This window comes from Corvus hawaiiensis, chromosome 4 (genome assembly GCF_020740725.1).
Source record: "Corvus hawaiiensis isolate bCorHaw1 chromosome 4, bCorHaw1.pri.cur, whole genome shotgun sequence".
NCBI lineage: Eukaryota > Metazoa > Chordata > Aves > Passeriformes > Corvidae > Corvus > Corvus hawaiiensis.
The window spans coordinates 53057970-53081863 of NC_063216.1; the positions used below are offsets into that span (position 1 = coordinate 53057970).

The following is a 23894-nucleotide window of genomic DNA, read 5'->3' on the forward strand; positions in this document are numbered from 1 at the left end:
CCTGTTTCTTCTTTCAATTACCTAGCAAGGTAGGGCATAAAAATTGTCAGATCTCAAACCCAATTGTTACTACACCTAATTGCTTTTGGCATTGATAGCACTTCTTATCCAAATACGTAAGACTGAAATAGTTAAAAGAAAATAAGACAAAACTGGCATTGCATCACAGAATTTCCAGTTCTGTGCCTTTATTTTGAGAAATAATGCCCTAAATTTAACAACAAAAACATAACTCGCCTTTATGTTGACCACTTACAACTATAAATTGAAAATGAAATACTAGTTTTTCCTCATTACCTTTTTAAACTCTTCCTGTCAGGTATGTGTCAAAATCTATCCAGGCTAAAGCCCAAGTATGGTGAACACACAGCCAGTTAAAAAAGAAGTAAATCTCTGGAGAGCTTGGATGCTCTACCAACACTCTATTTAGGATATACTGAGACAAGCTGTTATTTGTTATCTTAATCCAGATACCACTACTTCAGACTTGTAGTGGCACACTGCTGGCATATAGCAATTCACTGCTTGTCTGTACACCATTGTGAACAAAAAAATAATCTCCATTTGACACAAAAAAAAATACCAGCTGGCAGCATGTGATTTGCACAAGACAATAATAGCAATTGGTTCAAAGAGGCAATGTTTTCCTTAACCCATCTTTATAATATATAGTATTTTACCACTTGGGAAGCAAAAGCTCCATAAAGAGGATGCACAGAGATCTTCCCCTATATCAAGGGACACCAAGCCAGACATTTATCCCCAGACTTAGCTCTGTATGCTCACAAGTAACTAAAGAAAATTGTTCCCATGTGTATTGTTTAATTGCACTGTCTTTCTAATATGCTGAAAGCAGAATATTAGATACTAATTGGTAGATGTTGAACTGGTTTGTATTTTGTTGTAAGAATCTTTTGTGGAGTTTTGGTTTGGATTTGCTTTGGGTTTTTGTTGCTTTTTTACAAAGTTTTATCATGTTGCTTTGTGGGCTTGTTCTGTGGTAGATTCTTTTACAAAGCATGGCAGAAAAACAAAGAGATGAATGAGCACTGTCTCTGAAGTTCATCTTTGGTACCCAAGAGATAAAAACCAAAAGAGAACATAAATATTTACTGTAGAAAGCTTAAGAGCAGCAGCTCAATTATTCCATTTCTGTTAAATAAATTATCAAAACCAGTAAGCTATGCTCAAAGAATTCTTAATATTTGTGTTGAGGCCTCTATAGCATGACAGCTTAGAGGAAGTTAAGTACCTTGACAACACTGACTCTCCTTTAACTGGGAGCCTCACAACAATCCTCTAGGATGCCAGAGGGACCTGCAGACACTACAATGGCAATCCAGCAAACTTCTGAACCCCACACCTACACAGAGCTCATGCAGGCCCCCAACATCTCACAGTGGAGTCTGCACAATCCCATGCTGATGCCAGATCCCTTGATCTTAACACACCAGATACCTGCTCAAATGGTAAAACATGTAGGTTTTCAAACCCAGACTCTGTGCCTCCCAGACCAAAGTTCCCACTTCAGCATTGCCAAGTTACTAATCTGTCTAACAAGTAATACTGCCAGATTACAAAAATCACACTCACCCCCAACAATGCTCCAAGTATGTGCATAGCTGACTATATTTAGATCAGATTCACAGCCAGTGCCTGGTCAGTCCACTTTTCTCCTGCCTAAACCACCAGCAAAAGACAGTCCAGATAGTCAACCCACCTTTGGAAAAATGACATTTATTGCAGGTATTATAGGATGCAATGGAAACAAACACCAAAATAAAAGTGAGAGTTCTTCAAGCATTTGCACAGCTTCTGTAGTACCTTCCTATTTCACCCTATCCACTCAACTAGACCAAGCCTGTGGGAACACCAAATGCAGTCTTCAGATGCAACAGAAAAAAGCAGGAGACAGTTTTTTTTCCATGACTGATGCAATTTTTAAAGTGCAAGATAAAAACAATCCATTAGCATTTATACTGAAACCAGAAGCAATTTAGGATTTTTCTAGTTTAAAATTTAGTGCACCCAAATCACTGCACACTGGTTGTACCTGTTGACAAAAATGGGACAAAAACTTTAGAAACCAGCAGCAGCATTTAACACAGTGAGAAGCCACAGAACAGCCACTCATTTTTCCTTTAGTTTTCATCAACCAACCACAGACGTAACTCCTGAACTATCTCAGCTATGTCAGATGAAACAAGTACACAAGCTTTCAGTCAGCAGTGATAGCCTGCTTTTCAGTGTGCTGCTTTACAAACCAGGCACTGAGGTCATGTCATTTGGACGCAGTCAATGAGCAGACCAGCAGTAGATGTGGGAATGTAACTCTCTACTGAAGACTCCCCATTCAGAACTGCAGTTCCATTGGGCTATTAAGGGATTCACACTCAAAAGCAGTTACCCTTATGTCTCCAAGTCATATTTATGACTTGTGTTTCCTTTTTCTTCAATTTTGCGTATTGAAAAGATATGGACAAAGAATTTAAGCTGCATGTTTAGACAGTTAAAGGAATATCGACGCACTCCAACAACACACCATCACTACCTGGATGTTTCCCACTGAGGATAACCACCGAGCTCGCACAGAGCCGGAAAGCTACAGTGAGACTGAGCAGAACTAAAAGGCTGCCATTGTGTCTTGCAATCCAAAATGTATGAGCCTGGTTGGGGAAAGCATGCATGGAGGTGCAGAAGGCATCATCCTCTGTTCTTTTCCAACAAGCCCATGCTTGAATGGCCGATGAAAATTCAAATGACTACAAGATTCACAAAGACACCCAAGTGATCTACAGTACAGACCTTATCCACAGGATTTAATTTCTTTTTATGAAAGGCAATGATGAGATGCCAGAGAATGAACAAAAGCTACATTTGCAAAGGGAATGGAAAAACAGAAGCAGGTGGTCAAGTAGCTAAGCTGGCAGAGCATTTGGATGGTAGCCGAATGGCCTGAATTCGGTCTTTAGTAAGGTCACCAGCATCTTCCACAACACACACAGCTGCATTACTTGAAATCTTAAATCATATTTGTGGTAAGAAAACAGAAAGCACTTTCAAACACATATTTAAGACTTCAGAAGTGATCTATGTAATAACAGACACTTAAAACATTCAACTATAATTATTAATTTAGTACGAAACATTTATTACTTTCAATAAAAAGGCCATCACACAAACATTGTATGCATTTATCACACTTCTGCTGCACAGTTCATGAGGATACAGACTCAACTCCCATCACTCTCTGCCGCAGCCCTTTGTGATGATATTTTGAGCAGTACTGGTACACATGTACTCACACTCACTTGCCCTGTTGTCTAACTAAGAGTGCCTGCCAGCCGGCTGAAGGCTTGCTCTACACAGAAGCCTATTAAAACTTAAAAGAAAAAAAAAGCCCAAAAGAAAAAAAAAAAAAAAAAAAAAAAAAAAAAAGAGTCCTGCAGTCAACCTTGGTTTAACAAAAAAAGAAAACACAGTCATTCAGCACTTCCTATACTTCTAACAAATACATACTCTTCATTTTACGTAATAAATAGTATTTTTTAGTACACAAGTTCTACTGGTCAGTATTTTACTGAGGTGAAATGAGGTAACTCACAATACAGGGAACGCTAACATATTGTACAACAAAGCATTTCTTTTAAAGCCAAGTGAACATGTCATTTAATCAAGGTAACTTTCAAGTGGTAAAGCCATTCTTACAAATGAATTCAAACTTGATTCCCAGCAGACACAGGACACTGACAGAATCCACCACCTTGGTGAAAAAGCATTAACATCTCACAGATAAGATCTGCAGTGTCTAATTCTTTCAACATCTACCACTGTCTCTGTCATTTGTAGGTCACACAGTGACTGAATCCTCAAGTTGCAGCTGAATGCTGCCTATTCCTAGCAAATTCACTAGCACCTCAGTGGCTAGGGCACATAATACAGGAAACAGCATTACCCCGTGAGCTCTCAATTCAATCACTTCTTTGGTCACAATTAAGTATTGAGCTAAAAGTTTCCAAGCAGCCTTCTGGAAGTGAGAAACTGTATATTTTCATGAACAGTTTGTTTAGATAGCAGTGAGCCCTGAGCCAGAGGACAAGGACTTTTGATTAGCCCAAAGCTCATTAGCAACATTCAAGAATCCCTCAGAGTTGTTATCTAGCAAACTAAAACCTGCATGACCTACAAACTAAGATAAATACAAGTGATTACAAAAAGCTCAAATCTGAGGTCCTTACCTAAAACCACACAGCTAAACATGACTCCATGAAAATTCAAGCTGAATCAAGCACTGCAAAATCTTGACATGATCTTATTTCTGAAGTGTACTTCAGTAAGATCCAGTTAGATCCAGAAGTAATGTTACGTATACAGTTTCCAAACCATAATCCCTGACAGCACATCATCCAGAAGCACTTCCCAGATCTTCTTCCCCCACTGTCTTTATTCTGCAAGGTTTGCAGCAAACCTTAATTACAACTTCCCTACTGGAAAGGCAGGCACCAGATGCCACAAAAGAGGCCATCAGTGGAGCATAAAAAAAGTTTCTTACAAAGTTTCCCACACTTGCATATATTTCTCTGCCACAGTCATAACTCCTCCTCACTCTCTGTGCCTGACTACCAGCTTTTTCCTCTATAAGTACATTAGTAAACCCTGATAAAACCACATGGCAGATCTGACCTCTCTGCCCCTGCCTGTCATTTCACTTGCACTCCATAATCCCTCATCCAGCCTCTTCTGAAACCCACTACCTTCAGTTCGCTACTGGGTCTGCCAAACCTAACTTTGTAGGCACATGTGTCCGGGTCTCCCTCCATTTCCAATTGATACTGCTACAACAACCTGCTTCCATATTTTCCAAAAAAGCCCCTCCAAAAAATACAAGTACATACTTAATGGAAGTGTTTTCATGCCACATACTTCATGAGTTATAGCAGTTCACCTTTGCAAGATTAACATGCAGAAGTTTCTAGGTAAAAAACAATTTGCAAGTAACCACAAAACAATTAGCATTAGGTCTTTGTCTATACCTCCACACAGCTGTGCAGATAAATTTCTTTTTCATATTATGAGAAACTTAAGCTAATTTTGCCTGAAATGGACATTGGACAGAAAGTACAGAAAACATCATATTTGGGAGAAGCACATGGGTAAATTAAGTAGGGGGAAGGGTAGAAGTTCTGCTTCTAAGTCACTATTGTAGGAGATGTTAGAGCCAAGTGCCAGAAAAGCCTGCCAAGTGCTATTCACCCACTCACGCACAAGTGTATAATGCTGCCTTGAAGAGAGCTTGACATGAGATTACAAAGCAAATTCCATGAAATTCTGCTCCATCTCTTAGCTTGGGGAATTTGAGGTATTTAAATCAGGTATGCTACACTGCTTGTGTGCTGCAACATTTTACACCAGCAGTGTCAGCATTTCAGTGCCGTATCTGAAGCCGCAGCATTCCTCTCACCTCCCCAGGGCCCCCACGACATACCACAGGCTGCAGGAATGCCTCATACGTTCATTAAGTCAACATCCATACAGAACACAAATTTCTTTGTGGCTACTACAAAATAACTAATACTAGGAGAAAGTCGAAGTATTTTACAGCTGAACTACACGCTGAAGAATTTCTGGAGCTAAAGTCCTCTAGAGAGGAAGAAAAATGACTGCATGATGGAATTACCCCGTATCCAACCTTTGTAACTAAAAAGATGCAAAGCCAGACCTGCCCAAACAGCTTTCCTACTAAATATAGATCTGAGGAGACCAAGCTATTCTTTTCTAAACCACTTCCATATTTTATCATGAAGCTGTCTTTGTATCTAACCTTCCATAAAGATACCACCCATCAAACACTTCCTTTTGCAAACTGATAGTGCAGATTTGTTTTAAAAAAGAAAAGTAGCATGTGTACAGATGTAAAGGCTAAGGGTTATCTAAACTGTCTTTGCAAAAAGCAATAGGAATACAGATGCCTGGTAACTATTTGTCCCTTAAGTTTTAAAGGTACTTCAACAAATCAAGATTTCATGAGAACAGTAAATATTCATTTTCAGACAGGTTAAATATTTCAAGATCATGCTACTGAACTTTTTATAACCAGAACCCTGGATATGAGCCAAACAACAATTATCAGACGATAGCTCCTTTTTTCTCCTCTTCACCTCCCAGTTCATTGTGATAGGGCTGAGCAGCAGGTACACACCAATTCAAAACCTTGTGTGACAACTGGTCAAAAACACACTTATTAATTCAAGTTTCACAAGCAAGGTGACTGACAATTTGAGGAAACTGAGAAAAAAAATACATACACAGTTTATGTATTGCATTCCAGTTCCTGTTCTCATACACTTCTGTACATTACACACACCCACTCCCAGAGGGTGTTTTAGATTTTAAAAATGCTTTGAACACAGTAAAAGTCAGTTCATAACTAGTCTAATTTAGAAGGGAAGAAGACACCCAGAAGAAAATGCCTCCAGTACAATATTGCATATGTGATGCCCCAGCTTTATAGCTACCATACCAGAAAAGTATTAAGGATGCTGCTTCATATTTAACAGACTCTGAGAAGTCTGGTACCCCATAGATCATAGCCAAATCAAACAATTCTTCCTGTGCTGAAGGTTCTTGTTATGTATCCAAAACCTATTTTTGGTACAAAACAAACAATACATAATTAACCAAAGAGTATTTTCTCTAAGCTTGAGTTGTAGTTTTCAGACCTAAAAAACTGACAGACTGAAGTGAGACAAATGAGCTCGGCAACAAGGGATAAGAGCCAGAAGGCAACATGACTGTGGCAGTGCAGAATGCCCAGGCACTCCACTGATGGTTTCCAGGAGAGCTAACACACAGACAGCCACAGCAAAGAAGAAACGAGACAAGGCTAGTAGAGGTAGTTAGAAGGAAAAACTGCCAAGGCCTTTTCCTCAAATTTATTTGCAACTCTATGCTGACTGAAGAGGCAATGGCAATGCTTAAGAGCCATCATTTTGGAGAAGCAGCAGTTTACGTTATTCTGAGGGTATTCAAGTTCTCATAACAACCACATTATTACATGTCGTCATTAGAAAATATTTTATTATAAAATATTTGTATCTATATTTGTATATTAAATATTTTATTGTGAAATTATCAAATATCAAATATTTTTATTACATCAAGCAGAACTGTTTATTTTTTCTTTCGCATATTTTGATTTTGAAAGTACTTAAAGTTTACCTGTTTAAGTTCTGAATGCAGCAGTAGGACACAGACCTCTCATAACGATGTCAGAAGTAAGTATGACATCTGTGCTCATTTTATTTTACTTCGTTATTTACATCTCACAGAACTCCTGATGTACATTTACCAGTTCTCAGTTGTCACTTTCTACCTTTTTCCATAAGTTTTGCTCCATGGCATATTTTGACTAGTTTTACATCCACAAAATTGAAATTACACCTTTAGAGTTTTTAGTTTCTGATCTTGTGACCACTCTATTATCTATGATCTTGTGACACTAACTATTTTAGCAGCCTGCTAAGGGTTCACAAAAATCGATCCCAGCTTCATGTCCAAAACGTGTGCTTGGACAGGTCTGCTTGTTGATAGAAGACAAAGTTTGAGATTGCAAAAACAGTTAATTGCTTACGAAGTAGCCTCCAGAGTAAGAAAGCACTTACTGTGTTTGGCAGTAAGAGTTTTATAACTAACAGTGGGTTCAGTAAACAAAACACACACGAATCCAGACCAAACAGCTGGATAAGAAGATGTACAATTTATCAGTTTGTTATTTGTTCCTGCCCCATGAAAAGTGTCACATATTCTTGACAGGCCAAATAAATTTCTCATGAGGCTGTAGCTTTCTGTTACACCTTATCTGATATGCCTGCAGGCACATGAGAGCACTGGGGTCCTGCCATCTTCTGTACTCCCAGCTGTACCCTCTCTCACTTCCCCCTCACGCTGGCACACACATTTTGGCAGACAATCCAAACCCAGCTAGAGGTGCTGATGCAGTATAAATACCTCCCTGCCAAAAAAAGTGATTAGTTTTCAGCCAGATCAGCTCTCTCAATTGTTCATCACAGAAGCTGTTACAAAGGCATTAGGGAAGCACATGGCCAGAGCTGTGTGAGCCCCAGAGCTGGCGTGGCCATGGTCATGCTGGTCCCCAGTTACATTCTGCTCAAGAGTTTTAACCACACACATATACTCAAGACAATATGCTATTCTGAGTTTCCTGCATTACTTTAACATTTGGTACTGTAGCTGTGCATATTCATATCCTACACAAGCTTGCTATTTGTAGTCTACAGAGTGCTTTTAAGGTTTTGCATAAGGTATGTAAAAACATAAATGGTATTTTACAGAGGTCAATAACAAGCCAAACTTATGACAACTCTGCAAACAATAAATCCACTCCATAGACTAACCAAAAGATCCTAACTTGCTAGTTTAAGAGTCCATTCAGTACTTATCAGTTAAAAAGGTTTATTCTGGACCTTTGCCTCTCTAAAAGAAGGCACCTCCTCATCAGTCCAGTCCCTTTCTACTTGGTCACTATTTTGCAGTGGAACTCAAAAAGAGGCAAAGCATACTGAAAAAGACTACAGATCTCTATCAGCTGTACAACCACATTTGCATGTCAATTATGATGCTGTCAACTGGCTGCTCAAAAAGAGAGCTAGAGGCAATATTTATCAATATAAATACAAACATATCTTTGTAAGAATCATAGTGAAAACCAATGCAATTTCTCTGACGTTGCAGCTCCACTTTTCCTATTTACTAGGTTCCATTTTTCAGATTAGATTGGGAAAATGGGGACCAACATAATTTGTGTCTGCTTAGTAGATACACGTTATCTCAGCCATCTTCAAAACTGGTGCCATTTAATACACCTATTAAATATGCATTTTTAGAGGCACTGCTATTCAAGCCCCAGCCGATTTGGCAGAACCGAGTCTTTGCAGAAGTGAAACAAAGAAATACTTTCCTTCACGTGCAAATACATTAAAGCTCAAAAATTTTCAGTCTTAAAGGCTTCCCCAGGAATTTTCTGAATGTAAACAAGCAAGAGTACACTTAAGCTTGAAGACACAAAAGCAATGGATTCAGTCCAACACTGAACAACAGAGAGGTAGCAACAGAAAGACTGACACCACTCATCCTTCATGCCACCGGGAAGCCAAGGCTTTTCATCAGGAGAACAAGTTTTATATATTACTTCTTAAAGCACATTGTAATTGCTCACGTTGAGATAAAGCTACTATTCATATTTTTTTAAAAATAAACCAATAAAACAGTAGTGTTTTCTAGAAGCAACCACTGACAGCAGCTTAAAAGAAATTAACACTGCAGGCAACTATGGAATAAGTGATTTCCATGTCACCAAGTCTGAGGCTGGAGAGCACATTACCTCAGATTGCTCTGAATACTGCTTACCATGTTACATTTCCGAACACTATCTCCAAAGAAGATTAAACTCTAAAACCAACAGCTGTCTCACATGCAAGAACACCACACATTTGCCTGGAAAAACACATAGTATTCTCATATTTTACCTACTTTCAGCATCTCTTACTATGCTTTTTTAATTAATTGGTGGAAAGAAATTGTCGTTGGATAATTAAATCATTATGAAAAGCCTAACTTGTCTGTTGTCTTTTTCACATACAAGTCTTTTGTCTTCCAATCCAATTTGAAAAAAAATAATGAAAATTTAAGTGATTGAATTGAGCTTTCCAGTAATGGAAACAACCAGAGAATCTGTAGCTTGAAATGCTTACTGTTATCACTGACATATTCACCAAGACAAATAAAATGGCAAAATACGTGCAGGCAGATACCTCCACCCTTACTTTACCTATTTAACCTGGCAAGCAATAGGAATAATGAATGATGAATTTGTTCAACACAGCTGAGAACTCAGAACTACATCTGGCCCAGTGAGAAAAAGCATTCAGGCCTTGTTACTCCAAATGGAAAAGAGGATATCAATATCATTTTGGCTTGATTTATAATCAGCTAGTAAATTTTTTTTCTGATAGGGGTGGGTGGAAGAAGAAAGGTAATGAACCCTGTACAGAACTGACATGTGCTTCTTACACTGAAGCAGAAGAACAGGGATCTTCTGTTTTCTACCTTAGGATTTCCTCTTTTTTTTTGTCCTAAGTTTTACAGACCAAAAAAAAGGAAGGAAGCTGGGGGCAGGGGGAGAATGAAGAGGAATAAGGAAAAAACAGATAAGTAAAGAATGTTCAAGAAGTTTCCACTATTAACCATGAATAACAGAGCAAGCTCTGCCAACTGTTGTCCATGAAATTGTTTCAAAATACATACTCCTATTTCTTCCTTATCAGAGTAAGAGAGGAAACAATCTTAACACCAGAAGTAGCATTTCTAAATCCCATGCAAAGACACAAACTGCATGTCAAGCTCTGTATTCTCTCTGCACTAACGGGCCTAGTACAGATGTGAAGAAAAGAACATGCAGCCTAGGAAAAGAGGCACTTTCCTTGAAGATACTAAATATTATCCAACTTTCTTGTCAAAACTACCACTATCACTTACCAAAAAAACCTACCATTTACATGTGGCCCTTCTCTATCTTGCTTAGTTTCAAGCAGTGTAGCTCATAACTGTACCTTAAGACAGAATGTTCCTTATAGGTGTACCTATGGATTCAGTGGTTCATAGCATTACCTCTGATGACATTTAAGTTACCCCATGCTATATTTTTCTCCAAAAGATAAGACAGTACTCTTAAAACCCAATAGTCGTCTTTATACAGGGCTTTTCTCAAAAAAAAAAAAATTAATAGTCCTTATTTTATGGGTAATATCACCTACAAAAGCATGAATGCTACTTCATGAAAGTACAACTACTGCACACTTATATAGTCTATAGCATAACTTCTGTTTGATCAAGGATCAAGCTGTTACCCACTAGTGTTTCTATAATAAAAATAATGAAATATACAAATTTTTGAGTTACCTTGCATCTATCCCATGGAACAAAACAAAGCATCAGAAGTACTGGTGTGTCCTGTCCCAACCCGCCCAACATCTTGTACACACTCACCTCACCACTCACCACTCTGGAGAAAAGTTAAAATAATACTTTATGGAGTAATCATTTAATTTCTGCACTGTAACCTGTAATTTCAAAGAGTTGCAAAAAAATAAAACATTATCCTATTACGGAGTAAATGATTTATGATAGTTAAAGAAAATGCCTTGCACTAAAAACAACTAAACAGAATTCCATAATTTCTATTACGGAAGAGCCCCTATTATGCAGTTATCATCCCTTATCCACAGTGTATGTAGAGTCCCACTTACTCCATGAAAAGTATTCATGAAAATGTGTCAGTAAACACCTTTATAGTTAAGGACTTATTTTGCATTTCTAAATAAAACTCAGAAATCATAAGTTCAGTGCAAACAACAACTAAAATCAAATCAAGAAATCCCAAGCAATGGATTTCAAAGAGCATCACATTTCTTCTGTGCTGCAGAAAGGACTGAACAAGCACATGATTTAGCTACTTACTGCATTAGACCAGCCACCACCTACTTCCAGAGCCCTGAAAGCACAAAAACACACACTTGAAATAAAGTAACACAAAAATCAAAACTGAAATAAATTTAAGTAATTCCTCAAACACCTTATTGTGAGACTTGCTGATTAACAACTCCATTTTCAGGTTTATTACCTCATCTACTAGTCTGGTTTTCTACACACAAACTATCAAGAAAACAAAACTCTTTGTACTAGAGACCTGAGTACACTTTTAGTTGTAGTAACTTCAGTAGTTACTATTAAAGTAGATAAATAATTGCATGTGAATCTGAAAAAAAATAGGCTGACTTGGTTCCTTAACTGGAGAAGGATAAAAGGTGCAATCAGTAACAGCAAGGGGTTTTTTCCTATAATAAGACTTTTGTTTTTCTAATACTACAAAACTAATTAGATTTTATCCTACCTTCTTACTCAAAACAACTAAAAATGGCAAGCACAATGCATGACAGATTGCAAAATCCAAGCTTGTTTCTTTGTCCCTATAGCACAGGTGGCTTTCAAAGCTGCACTGTTTGCAGCTCTCCTATTCACCCTTGAGCATCTGGAAGTTATATCAGCATTATTTTTAAACAAAACATTTCAGGTCCCCAAAAATGCAAAGTTGACAAGTTATCATACCATCTTTAAACTATATAACTGGGAACATAAATTCTGAGTAACTAGAAAAACGCATTATGAAGAGAAACTGCAAGCAGCTATCACTTTGGTCTCTTGTCATTGTAAAGATCTGAAAAACACATCCCTTTAAACATACAAATGCAAACTAATGGCAAATCATTGTGGCATCCAAGCATCTTTAGTTGCTTATCATGCACTGCTTCTCTTAACAAGATCTGCTTCTGCTAGTGAGAACAGTTCCTAAATAGCATCTCTGAAACCTGTCAGACAAGGTGCTTCCAACAGGCATATGAGAGAAAGGAAATTTGGGAGTCAGTGTGGCTGACAAACAGAATAAATAGCATCGAAGAGAAGTGTCATTCAATTAAGATACATAAGCAGAAATCATCAGCTGACACATACAGGATGGAGGAACAACCGTCTAGACAAGCAAATTCCGGAAAAGGATCTGAAGGATTGATTAGCAGTTCCCGACTGAACATGAGTCAGTGCAATGCTACTGCAAAAGGAACAAATGTCACACCAGGAATGACAAGCAGACAAGACACATCGCCTAAAGTGCACACTAAGATTCTCCTGCTTTACCTGATAAAGCTTTCCTGTCCAGTTTTGAACATGGATCAATTGGTCAAATATAAGAACATATCATTTACAAGGAAAGAATGAAATAACTGGAGCTGTTTCATAAAAGGGAAAGTCTTGGCAAGTCTTCATATGTACATAATGATATGTTCAAGAAGAAAACTGGTCCAGTGCTAAACGCTTCTAGTAGTGAGATTGCTAAGCACTGACTATAGAAGTTGTAGATGCTCTGCTATCAGCATTTAAAAAAATATGTTGGCAAATATCTTTCAGAAGTGACAGCTAGAGCTGGCTGGGCCTTGAGAAAGCAGTACAGATTAAATCTCTCAAAACTCTTCCTAAACATTTTTCTGTATTTCTATTGATGACCTTCAGGGAAAAAAAAATTTAAAAATCAATCATTTGTATTACATAATGCTAGAGACATTTAAGACAAATTAAATGCATGTAACAAATAAATAAAAAGGGACGTTTCCCTCCAAGTTAGTCACCTGGCTTCCAAATCACTGGGAAGTGGACAATGATCACCTCAAAGGCATTCTGCCCAGCTCCTCACAAACAGATAGCAAGAAAATGAAGAAAAGCAAAACAAAAGGTTACTCAATGATGTACACTTACATGCAACAAAAAATCCCACAGCAACAAAACAAATTCCAGACCGAAAAGTAAGCAAAACCTTTGCATTTCAACCCTTCTGTGAAGAACCAGGCTTTGAGAGGTTATCAAGTTTGTTCCACACTACCTTCACAAAGCCAACAAATCCAGTTTAAAAAAAAAAAACAAAACCACAACACCAAGTCTCTCAAAACCAAAGAAATTAACTAAGACATATCCCAAGGGTGCAAACTGTCTGCTCAAAGTGCCTTGTCTCAGTTGCTGAATACATTCAAGTGTCACAAATGACCCAAGCAGCCAAATGCTCTCCTCAGGATTTTCCCCAATCCCAAAACTCAAATTAAAGAGAACTTTATAGACCAAAACCTACACAGTGAATTACACTCAGAAACAAGCTCGGAACTATAGAACATCATAGAAAACATTGTACCAGGCTGCAAACATGAAACCATATTTTATTCAGAAGTTTCCTTTCTGGGGTGTAGGTTAGGGAAGCAAGATGAGTCAATGGCAGACACTCTTGCAAGCAGTGCAAAAAGCTGCTGAGATCTGCATGGTAGGAGTCCAGTAACCAATTATAGCTTCCTTGACAGAGAAGTTAGGGACTCCATCACATGCTGCCTGAGTGCGCAGAAGCAATCACAGATTACATTAGCCTATGTTAGACTAAAAAAAAAATTCTCCCTTTCCACAGGGAGAACACATTCTCACCTTCGTGGCTTATGTCATTTAATTCACCATTGTTCCATCACCTTTTGGTTAAATCCACCCCAGCTAGTAGCCTCCCAAGTCCAACACTGAGAATGGTGGTAAAAAACCCTCTATACAGCAAAAGAGGAAGAAAAACAGTGTCGTCAGTATACAGCTAACCCTGAAACAACCTCCGCCTTCAGAAATTTCCCCAGTAGCTCCAAATATGTAGTGAATAGGAAAAATTAGATCTCTGAAGGGCACTATGTAACATGTTAATGAGCCAGCCAGCTCTGAGCTGTCCTTAGGAGATAGTGAAGACATTCAAAACATCACACATCCATATGGAAGACTACAGATTCTTGGAGGCAGCTGTTTAAAAATCATTTTAAAATCTTGATCTAGCCTTATTTAAAGAAAATTCCACCACTTTATTTAAGACTAGTCTTATGACCAAAAATTACTTAAGAATCTGAACCTTCATATTCTGCTCTCCAACAGAACATAGGTAGCAATTTTTTTGTCCAAAAACTGCAAGTTAATTCCATTTTTTAAAGACATTGAAAGTTACTGCTTATATAAAAGACTAGAAAAAAATATCACCTTTATTTGACTGATATACTAAATCTATATAAAAGCCTCCATGACAAATGTGTCATGTGTCAAAAATATTCCTATAGAGAATGTGTGGGTCTTTGCTATCTCAGCTAGCTAGAACTCAGGGAGGATTTCATAATGGACTCCCACTGTCCCAGCGAGGGAAAGGAGCACCGGTATCCTGCCAGCTTCATTCTTGGAGCCCCATGGTACCTCACCTTCACTTGCTTGCAGGGGACCAGCCCCATAAACAGTTACAAGCTGTAACTAGAAAGCAAAAATCGCCCTTCAACTGCCCCTTAGTTAAATGAACCCACAAATACATTATGCTTTGCCCTACCTCAACTCTAAATAGTTATTTAGAGAGCTTGATAGTAGTTTTGGATATTACTCATTATTAGTGACAATATTAGTCTAAGACAAAAATACAAAGTGATTCCACATAGAAATCCAAAGCACAATTAATGGGGAGGAATGGAGGAAATAATGCTTGATTGAAGGCTTTATTTGTACTGTTTGAAGAGGCACACAAGAAAGGCTAATGAAGTGTTTATGTTTAACAAAACACATTATAGCATGTTACTGACAGAGATACTGTTGAGCTAAACAAATCAAGTTAATTTACAGTAAAGTTAGCTGGCAGTCAAAAAAGGGATTGCAGCATGGAGATAAGGACATCTTTGCTATCTTTCAACAGGACTGTTAGCAAGACTAGTTTGGCTGCAACTCAGAACAGGACACAAGCCAATTGATTGGCTTTTGTCTATGTGCAAGTCAATACTGCTCCCGTGATCAACTAATACGCCCCCTCCTACGAACCTCAGCTTACAGTACAAAGTCATTTGAACCTTACACTTCTCCGTCTATGAACTAGGAGATGCCCAAACTTCATGCCCCCCTCAGAAAGGCACATTTATGGCTTAACCACACTAAAAATATCAACTTCAACTTGGCAGAGTTAAACTGGTGTATTTTGCTGCACAGAATGACTTCAGCATGTGGAATATCATTCTGCTTATAAATTAGATGATACATTCAGCAACTGTTTTTAATCATTCTCCTTAATTAATCTTTCCACCCTAATCCAAAAAATGCCTTCCAGAGAAATACTGAGAAGCTTTGTGCTCAGTAAAAAAGCGTAAATCGCTTACTTTGCAGAGAACATAACTGCACCCTTACAGATTCAGGTAAATCAAAGAAATCAGATGATATGGCAATATGCAGATCTGGTGAGACAAAAAGAAAGATATCCTGAATATAGAGGATGAAACAGAACTTGTATCTTTACTCCAAACAGCAGCTATAAGGTAATTGTGTAGTCCCATGATTTATTTATTGCAGCTAAAAGTTTCCAGTATGAACCAACCAGTAAGAGTCACTTTTGAAAGCTACGTTTACTGGTTTGCTGCCTGCAGAGCATCCAAAGCCATGCAGTCTTAAATGATGCATTTTAACAAAGGGTTTGGTTATCATTCTAAACAATATTGGTCAGTGGTTAGACTCTTTGGATCTTGGAGGTCTTTTCCAACCTAAATGAATCTGTGATTCTCTTGGGCTCTGAATTCACATGGATCAGCATACAGCATTTACATAAGTCAGCTCCATTTGACATCTACCAGATTTAAACACTGTTAACAGTAAAAAATAATCTTACCTCTCCAACCCTTTCATCAGCATACCTTGTGCTAAATGCTTCACATAACTGATCACAGAGTCCTTTGTACAATGCCATCACTGGTTTGACACCACGGCTGAAGGTGTGATTCAAAATATGTAATTTCAAAGTGAAATACACAAGTTTAACCTTCTGTTCTGAAAATACAGGTATCAAAACCCAGACAAAGCAAGTTCTCAATACCAGAAATATTCCAGTGTTTATTTCACTTTTAGCATCCTGAGGGATAAGACAACATAGCTGACAAAATCTATAGCCTTGGAAACAAAAACACACAACTGTAGTAAAAAAGGTGGCACATAAAAGTGTAGTAACGTTCTCCTTATATCAGCATGAATGTCTACCATGAAATGAACTAGCAGTATGTCTGCCTACTAGTAAATGAACTCAGAGTTAAGCAACATGCTCAGTAAAAAAAAAAAAAAAAAAAAAATCAACCAGATATTATCAATAGCTAGCACGCAGAAGTTAAAAAAATTGTAGAAGACTGTGACTCGTATTACCTACCCCTCAAAGTGGGATCAGTCAGGCTGTGCAAGTGAGCAACAGCCACCTGGTTACCAGCAACCCATCAGTGCAACCAGGTGGCTGTTGTCTGGTTATTCATCCATTTTGGCATCACAGTAGAAATGTGCAGCACACAGCATGTGCTGCAAAATTCAGATGGAAAATGCAGATGAGGTCTGCTGTTGAGGCAAGTGCTGAGCTCTTTGTATAAAGGATACATATTCTCGGTACAACTAATTGGGATTCTCAAAGGGGTTTCCTAATGCACCCATTTTACCAGAGCAGATAAACACACAAATATTAAAATAGCTGTTTGGAAATGTAATCATCCCATCAGTAAAAAAGAAAACACATAAGCTGGTCTGTGGTGCAAAATGCAAGTTTGATTTATGAGGTTCACTTAATATAAAGTTTAAATAATTATACAGCAAGATACAGCCCTTTCTCCTGCCTCCCCTCCCACAGCTATATAGTACAATAGCTTCCAGGGTAATTGGGTGTGAAGATTTTGCAGACAGCACTCATCATGCAGGTGAGTGAGCACACAGTATAAAAAGCAGTCCAAGAGAAAAATTAAATTACTTTAGGTTAGTATTTCAACATTTTGCAATAGTCATATTGAACTATAATATCATTCCCATCCTAGGGATACAGAGAAACCAATTTGAACAGTGGCTTTTTGTTACTATCTTGAATAGCCTTTGGAAGCCAAATCACAGAAAACCAGGAAATGAATTTAAATAAGAATAAGCATCTTTTTTGTGACTATATTATATTTACACAAATAAAGACAATCTTTGTAGTGGACTACATTTTCTGGTTGATCCAAAGAAAGCTCTCTATTGAGAAATTGCAACTGCATTTCTTTAGCAGGAGTAAGATTTCAGTGACACCAGCCCTGGAAAGCAAGGCAGAGCTGAAGAGCAATTCACCTCTAAGTACCTGAAAAGGGTTACTAAACGCAGAAAAGCTTACTTAAGGGATATCTCTTAATTGTTTAGCAACGATGGGATAGTTATTCAAATAGGAGGAACAGTGTTTATCTGCTTGTTTTCAGTATAAGAATGATAGAGATTCTTAGCTCATATGCCGGGGGGAGGGGGTGGAAATGCTTCAGTTGTGAAATAGCATACTAGGCTCGAAAATAAAAATAAACAACAAATAGACAGAGAGGAGGGCTGCAGCTTGAAATACTTGACTGCTAATATCCAGCATGCCATTCCAGGGAGTCCCAGAGTGGCTTTTAAGCCTCTTGCCCATCCTCGTAAAGAAAGGCGGGTGGCAGGAGTAATCAATATCTCGCAACCCAGCTGTGACCTGACAAATAAAGAAGTCAAGAAAAAAAAAACCCATCGATGATCTGTGTAATTTAGCATTCGGAAGACGGCAACATCTGGGCTCAACTCCAGATGGGACGGAGCGGCCCCGCGCTCTCGGCTCGCCACAGCGCTGCTACACACACACACACAAAGGAGGGCTCCGCGCTCCTCCCGCTTTTCTCCAATATGAACAACTCCGCGTTCAAACGCGACGTAAACACACGGAGAGCTGCCTACTACGCCGGCAGGTCTGTACAACAGTTCAGCTACACCCGTGTCAGAGGGGCTATTGTCCGGGACGAGCGGCCGGCGCTCACCGGGTGTTGGCGTAGGCGGTGCCAAGAAAAATAAAATCACTGCGAGTCTCTCCGATCACTCCGCAAGTCAAACCCGCGGGCTTCAGAGCCCTGCACCGGGCAGAGGGGAACGAACAGGCGAGGCAGCGCGGCTCTCACAAGCGACACTTTGTCTGGTTTCCAGTGAAGCAGCGACAAAACCCCCGACGCGCGAACAATGCCCGCGGCCCCGCTGCCGCTCCTTGCCGGGCCGCCGCCGGACACCGTGTCCCACCGGATCGCCGTTCCCAGCGATATGTTTTTAGGCTGCTTTGTTCCCCGTGAAACGCCAGCCTTTTCACCCAGCGCCAGCGGGGAGAACCGAGCGCCCGGATCGGAGACGGGGGACCGGCCCCTGCCCTGGCAGCGGCGGGAGACGCCGGAGCCGCGGCTTGGGCATCAGCCGCCCTTTGTTGTGCCCCCGGGGAAGGGGCCGCTCCCCCGCGCCCTGCCGGGACCTCGGCCCCCATCGCTGCACTCACACGGCGCTGCCTCCGCTCCCGCGGGGAACGACAGCAGCGCCCCGCGGGGCGAGCCCGCTCTGCCCGGGATGCGCTACCCGCCGGCAGCGCCGCTCCTCGCCCCCACGCTATCCCGCTCGCCTTCTCTTTCACTCACCCACGCCGTACTTCTCGTGTTCCGTGGGTATCCACATGCTCGCGGCGTGCGAGCGCCCGTTCCGCCGCCAGCCCCTCCGCGGGGAGCGGCGGTGGCCGGCAAGCGCGTCCGCTGCCCGGGGCTCCCGCCGCGCTCAGCCGCGGCTGCCCGGCCCCGGCGGCGAAAGCATTGTTCGGGCGGGCGGACTAACTGAAGCGCGCTCGCCGCCAGCCACTTATATTCCCCGTCCCGCTGCACGCCGGGGAACGTAGTGCCTCGATGCGGCCGCGCCCCTCGTCGCCCGCGGCCGCGGGAGAGACTACGAGCCCCGTCTGGCCCCGCGCTCCCCGCCGGGGCGGAGCGGGGCGGAGCGCGGCTCCCGGGGCCGCCCCGCCGCGGGGCGGGCGGAGCGGCGGCGGCGGAATGGCCGCGTCCCGCGGGGTTGCGGGACCGCCGGCACGGGGAGGTGAGTGCGCTGCGGGAGGCGTGGGGGTCTCGCACTGCGCTCCCCTACTCCCCTCCGCTCCGCGATCCCGGCTCGGACGGTGGGACGGGGCTGGGCTGGCGCAGCCATCCCTGGGCTGGGAGCGGCTGACACGTGTTGGGCAGCCGGCAGCGCCAGGGCCCGGCGCTTGGGGCTCACTTGTCGCCCGTCGGAGCGGGGTTCCGCGGAGAGCTCCGTACAAGCCCCGTACCTGTCTCCCGCTGGTCACCGGGACGTGAGTCGCTCTGGTCCTACTGATGCTAGTCGTTCCACGTTTGGCACACGGAAGTGTGGGGACAGGGAGAGTTTCCAACAGCGTGTCGAGGTGGAGAGGGAGTCGATGCCGGCAGCGTGCCAGAGCGGTGGGACGTGGAGCTGATGGTCCGGGCGGCATTTTGGCTTCTCACATAAATCCGTTTGTCAACACACACATACACAGAGATAATGCAAAGCAGGCGGCGCACAGCGAGGAGCACAAATGGACCGTGGGGAATTACTGCAGGGATAAGCCAGGTACCATAAGCAGCAAGAGCAGCAGGTTTGTGTTGAGAAGTCTGTATGTCTGCACCCTTCTGGAATGAGCTTAGCTAGAGCTCACCGTAGCTAAACGGCAAGAAATCCTCAGGCTACTCTGGTCCTTTTAAGAGAGACCTAGGTATTGTGAGTCAGGAGCAAGAGCCTGGGTTATATCTTCTGGTCCTGTGGAAAGGCACAGGCAGAAAAAAGGGAGAAAATCGGTGATAATGATACTACTTTGCAGGCCTTACCGGGTACAAGTTGTCTCTAAGATGGGTATGTCTGGTTTTAGAACCAGACATAGGTTCTCCGATCAAATCGTTATTCTGAAGTGGTTATCTAGAGATTTTATGGGTTTATTTGGTTTGATCTGAATGAAAAATATAGTTGAATGTTTTCACTCTTAAGAGAGTAGCTTTCAGTTCAGGTTGGCTTTTAACTTCTGCGCTCAAGTCATTAATAGTGTGAAGGACACAATGAGAGGAAGTCATGTGCGAGCAGGGAGTTTCAAACCTAGAATTAGAGCACTTTTGTTCTGTGTTTGGGCCTTTGATAGTGAGTGGTCTTTTAAGTGACATTTGTGTTGTTTCTCTAGTATGTGCCCTTATTCTATTCATAAAAGTAATATCAATTTATGCTAGTAGTTAAAGCAGTACTCTGGCTTTATTTATGCGTTGCAGTACGTTGGCATGAACCTCATACATGAAAAGCCAGACCCTTTTAGAGCATTTCCACACTGGTGTAATTGCACCTGGAATCAAAGCTGTGCTGTTTTAATTATTGGAAAGAACATGTGCCTGAGTCTGTGCAACTCTTCTGTGTATACATAGGTCTGTGGACTACTAGAGATGATGAGGTTACCCTGAGATTTTTTCAGGTAACTCTTGTAAAGACATTGGCACCAGTTCGAAGAAAAAACGGTTGATTCCATGTAAATTCAGAGGCCTATGCTGTTTTCCTCTTACTGAGCACACTCATTGAAAGGACTAGTGGACTTTCTCTGTCTTTGCTCCCAAACTCACTTTGCATGCCCTGGCAGATCATTTGGAGTCTCTAGGTAATGAATTATGTAAAAATCACTGTTGAAAATCAAAACAATAGGTGTCAGGCTAAATTAACTTTTATGTCAGCCTATAGACTTCCATGTATGTCCAGGCGCTTCATCTCTCCATAAGACAAGTCTGCCAACATGCTGGCTGGGAGTCATAAAATTCTGCCCCGGCCTTGTAACTGCTGTCTCCTCTCACGTTAACCGTGACTGACTTCAGCATGAACAGTCTACCCTTGCACAAAGACAAGAGTACCCAATAGCTCAAATAGCCTTTTCGAAATTATTTGTTTAGAACACAGTCACTTAGGGTCGAGATACCTTAAGAGTATAAATCACATTGTCTGTGGGCAAAGAAATACTTCACCCTAATATTTATTATTTCTCTGCCTCTGAACAAAATCCTTATTCATTCAGAGGTTTTATTTCTACAAAACTATTCTCTCTAGCAACATCTTGTACTTGCATGTACACTGAGGTGTGTCACTTACTTGGAGACAGCATATAGGAAAATTAAATAACATACAATTTCCTGGTTTGCTGATTCATATTTACAGGAAAGCCTGTGCTTTTATATTCTAATCCAAGACAGTGTTGCTTTCTAGTTAGTTCCTTCCAGCAGCCTTCACCAAGTGGCTTTTAATAAATACATCACTGTCCACAGTACAGTTTGTTCAGTCTGCATTAATTATGCTATGTATCAACACTTCTTACAGCATCTGTCAATGGATTTTAAAATGAGTATTTTTTCTGGAAGTGTGTCTTTCAGTGTTTCATCATCAGTCTGACAGTTATGGTTTCCTACTCAAGGTGCTTGTGCTCAAGAGCTTTTGAGTACATGCTGCTGGGGTGTGCCATGTCAGAGCACAGCATGTTATTCTGATTCCTTCCACATCTCTCTCTTGTACTCCATTTTTAAGAATATTTGGTTTACTGTGGAAAACTAAAGTTTGACTGGTCTTCCCACGTCTACTTTTTTTTGTTCTACCTAGAGGATACTCCAGTGAAAGCTGTTTGGTTCTTGATAGTGCAGGCATTACTTCTTTTGCTCAACTCTTATGTTCTGTTAAGGATGCTATTAGAGCTGCTCAACGCAGTGGACTCTGGAACGCAGGGCTTCTTCTTTCCTGGTCACTGAAAGGCAGTCCCATGTACTCTCAGACCCAAAAGATTTCTCCATCCAGGTTAATGGATGCATTCTTCTTTAGATTTGCAAGCACTCCCTTGTTCACAGGCCGCTTGTATATCAGTGTGGATTCTTAAGTCTGTTCAATGTCCATTTCTGGACTTTGGGCTGCTTACCCAGCCACTGGCTCCGACAGTAAGGGTGGGGAATTGACAAGTGTTTCGTAAATTACATCCCCAGGTTATCAGTAACTCCTGACAACTGCATTGTAGTGACATAGTCCTTCACATTTGCTGCTCCAAGCTACATTAGAGGGTACAGTGCTGTGGGACACCTTAGGCAAAGCTCATGCATGCATCAGGGTAGCCCTTCTGAAGGACTGATTAAAGGAATTCGCCAGCGTGACCCCTGAGGAAGAAAGGGAAACCTCTTATTCCCTTTGGATTTCCTTCCCCTGAGAGAGCCAGGCAGTGAGGAAAATGGCAACAGCAGCAATTTACATGGCTGTGCTCTGCCTTAAAGCCAGTTCTCAAGATGTGGAGGGTAAAGGAGGATGGTACTTTTGAGTCCCGTTTGGGGTGGTGAAGACTGATTAGGACTGAAGTGCACTAGTGAAAACACTGTAGGCACCCTCGCTGTCTGATTCAGAAGGACAGATGCATTTGTGGGTCCCATGAACGTTACGACGTCCTGTAAACCTCTCTGACTTCTGTGCTTGGACCCCCTTGCCCTGCATGGAGGTTTCCTCCTTTTTGCTAGCAACTTGGTGTTGGCTATCGCAATGGATACACACATTGGCCCTTGTCTCATATGCACCCCACAGTCATGAATCCCTCAAATATTAGAAGAATGTCCTAGTTTGTTGGCTGGACTTCTCTGAATTACACATAGATACACTGTCATCCCTCCAGTTGCTGGTTCCTGGATCTGCAGACCCTGAGAGCTGCAGCATCTTCTGTAGTTGCTGGCACTTAAGACTATGCAGCAGTATCACACATAGAACAGAGGGTGAATTACACAAAAAGTAGTTAAGGATTTAGTAAGAAGGAAAAGAGGTGATCAGGTGCAGGGTTTGATCAGAGAAGCTTATCCACTGTTTAAATGCAACTTGCCCTTTTTATTCTTTCCTCCACTCCCCATCTCCATTGCCTGGTGTTTGCCCCCCTGCCCCTTCCTTTTCTCTGTCCTCTCCACTAAATTCCTTATAAAATATACAAAATCCCACAAACGCCTTCTGATCCCATCCACGAACGCTCTCAAACATACCATATATGATATGGTATTTTTATAATATGATAATCACACATTTCCCCTTTCACATCAGTGACAAGAGTTCATGCTGACCCTGTTGAAGTATGTGTGTGAGTAGTTCCTTTAATGGCATTAGTTCCCATATTGACAAGGACAACTTACTGTCTCTGTTTTCACCCGCTCATTAATATTTGTGTGTGTGTAATCTACCACTTTCCTTGTTATTTGTTGTTTCTTTTTTACTGAATAATCCTTAGCCAAATAAGTGGTGAACTAGATGCCTTCCCAACCCCTGCTTCCTTATACTACTGCTCCTATTCAGATCAGACTGAGTGCTTTACCTCCTTCCTCTCCAAAATATCCACAGCA

The 23894-nt window shown here is 41.1% G+C and overlaps 2 protein-coding genes across 5 annotated transcripts in view; one reads left to right on the plus strand and one right to left on the minus strand.

Moving 5' to 3' along the window:
* Positions 1–19371, minus strand: part of DOCK4 (dedicator of cytokinesis 4) — a 233386-nt gene extending 214015 nt beyond the window's left edge. For all 4 annotated transcript variants that reach the window (XM_048300556.1, XM_048300554.1, XM_048300555.1 and 1 more), the window contains exon 1: positions 19122–19371. In XM_048300556.1, coding sequence (XP_048156513.1) covers positions 19122–19158 — 37 coding nt within the window. In that variant the 5' untranslated portion in view covers positions 19159–19371. The remainder of the gene's footprint in view (positions 1–19121) is intronic.
* A 119-nt stretch (positions 19372–19490) lies between these two features.
* The window catches only part of ZNF277 (zinc finger protein 277), a 46394-nt gene continuing 41990 nt past the window's right edge, over positions 19491–23894 (plus strand). The window contains exon 1 of the mRNA XM_048301861.1: positions 19491–19566. Coding sequence (XP_048157818.1) covers positions 19524–19566 — 43 coding nt within the window. The 5' untranslated portion in view covers positions 19491–19523. The remainder of the gene's footprint in view (positions 19567–23894) is intronic.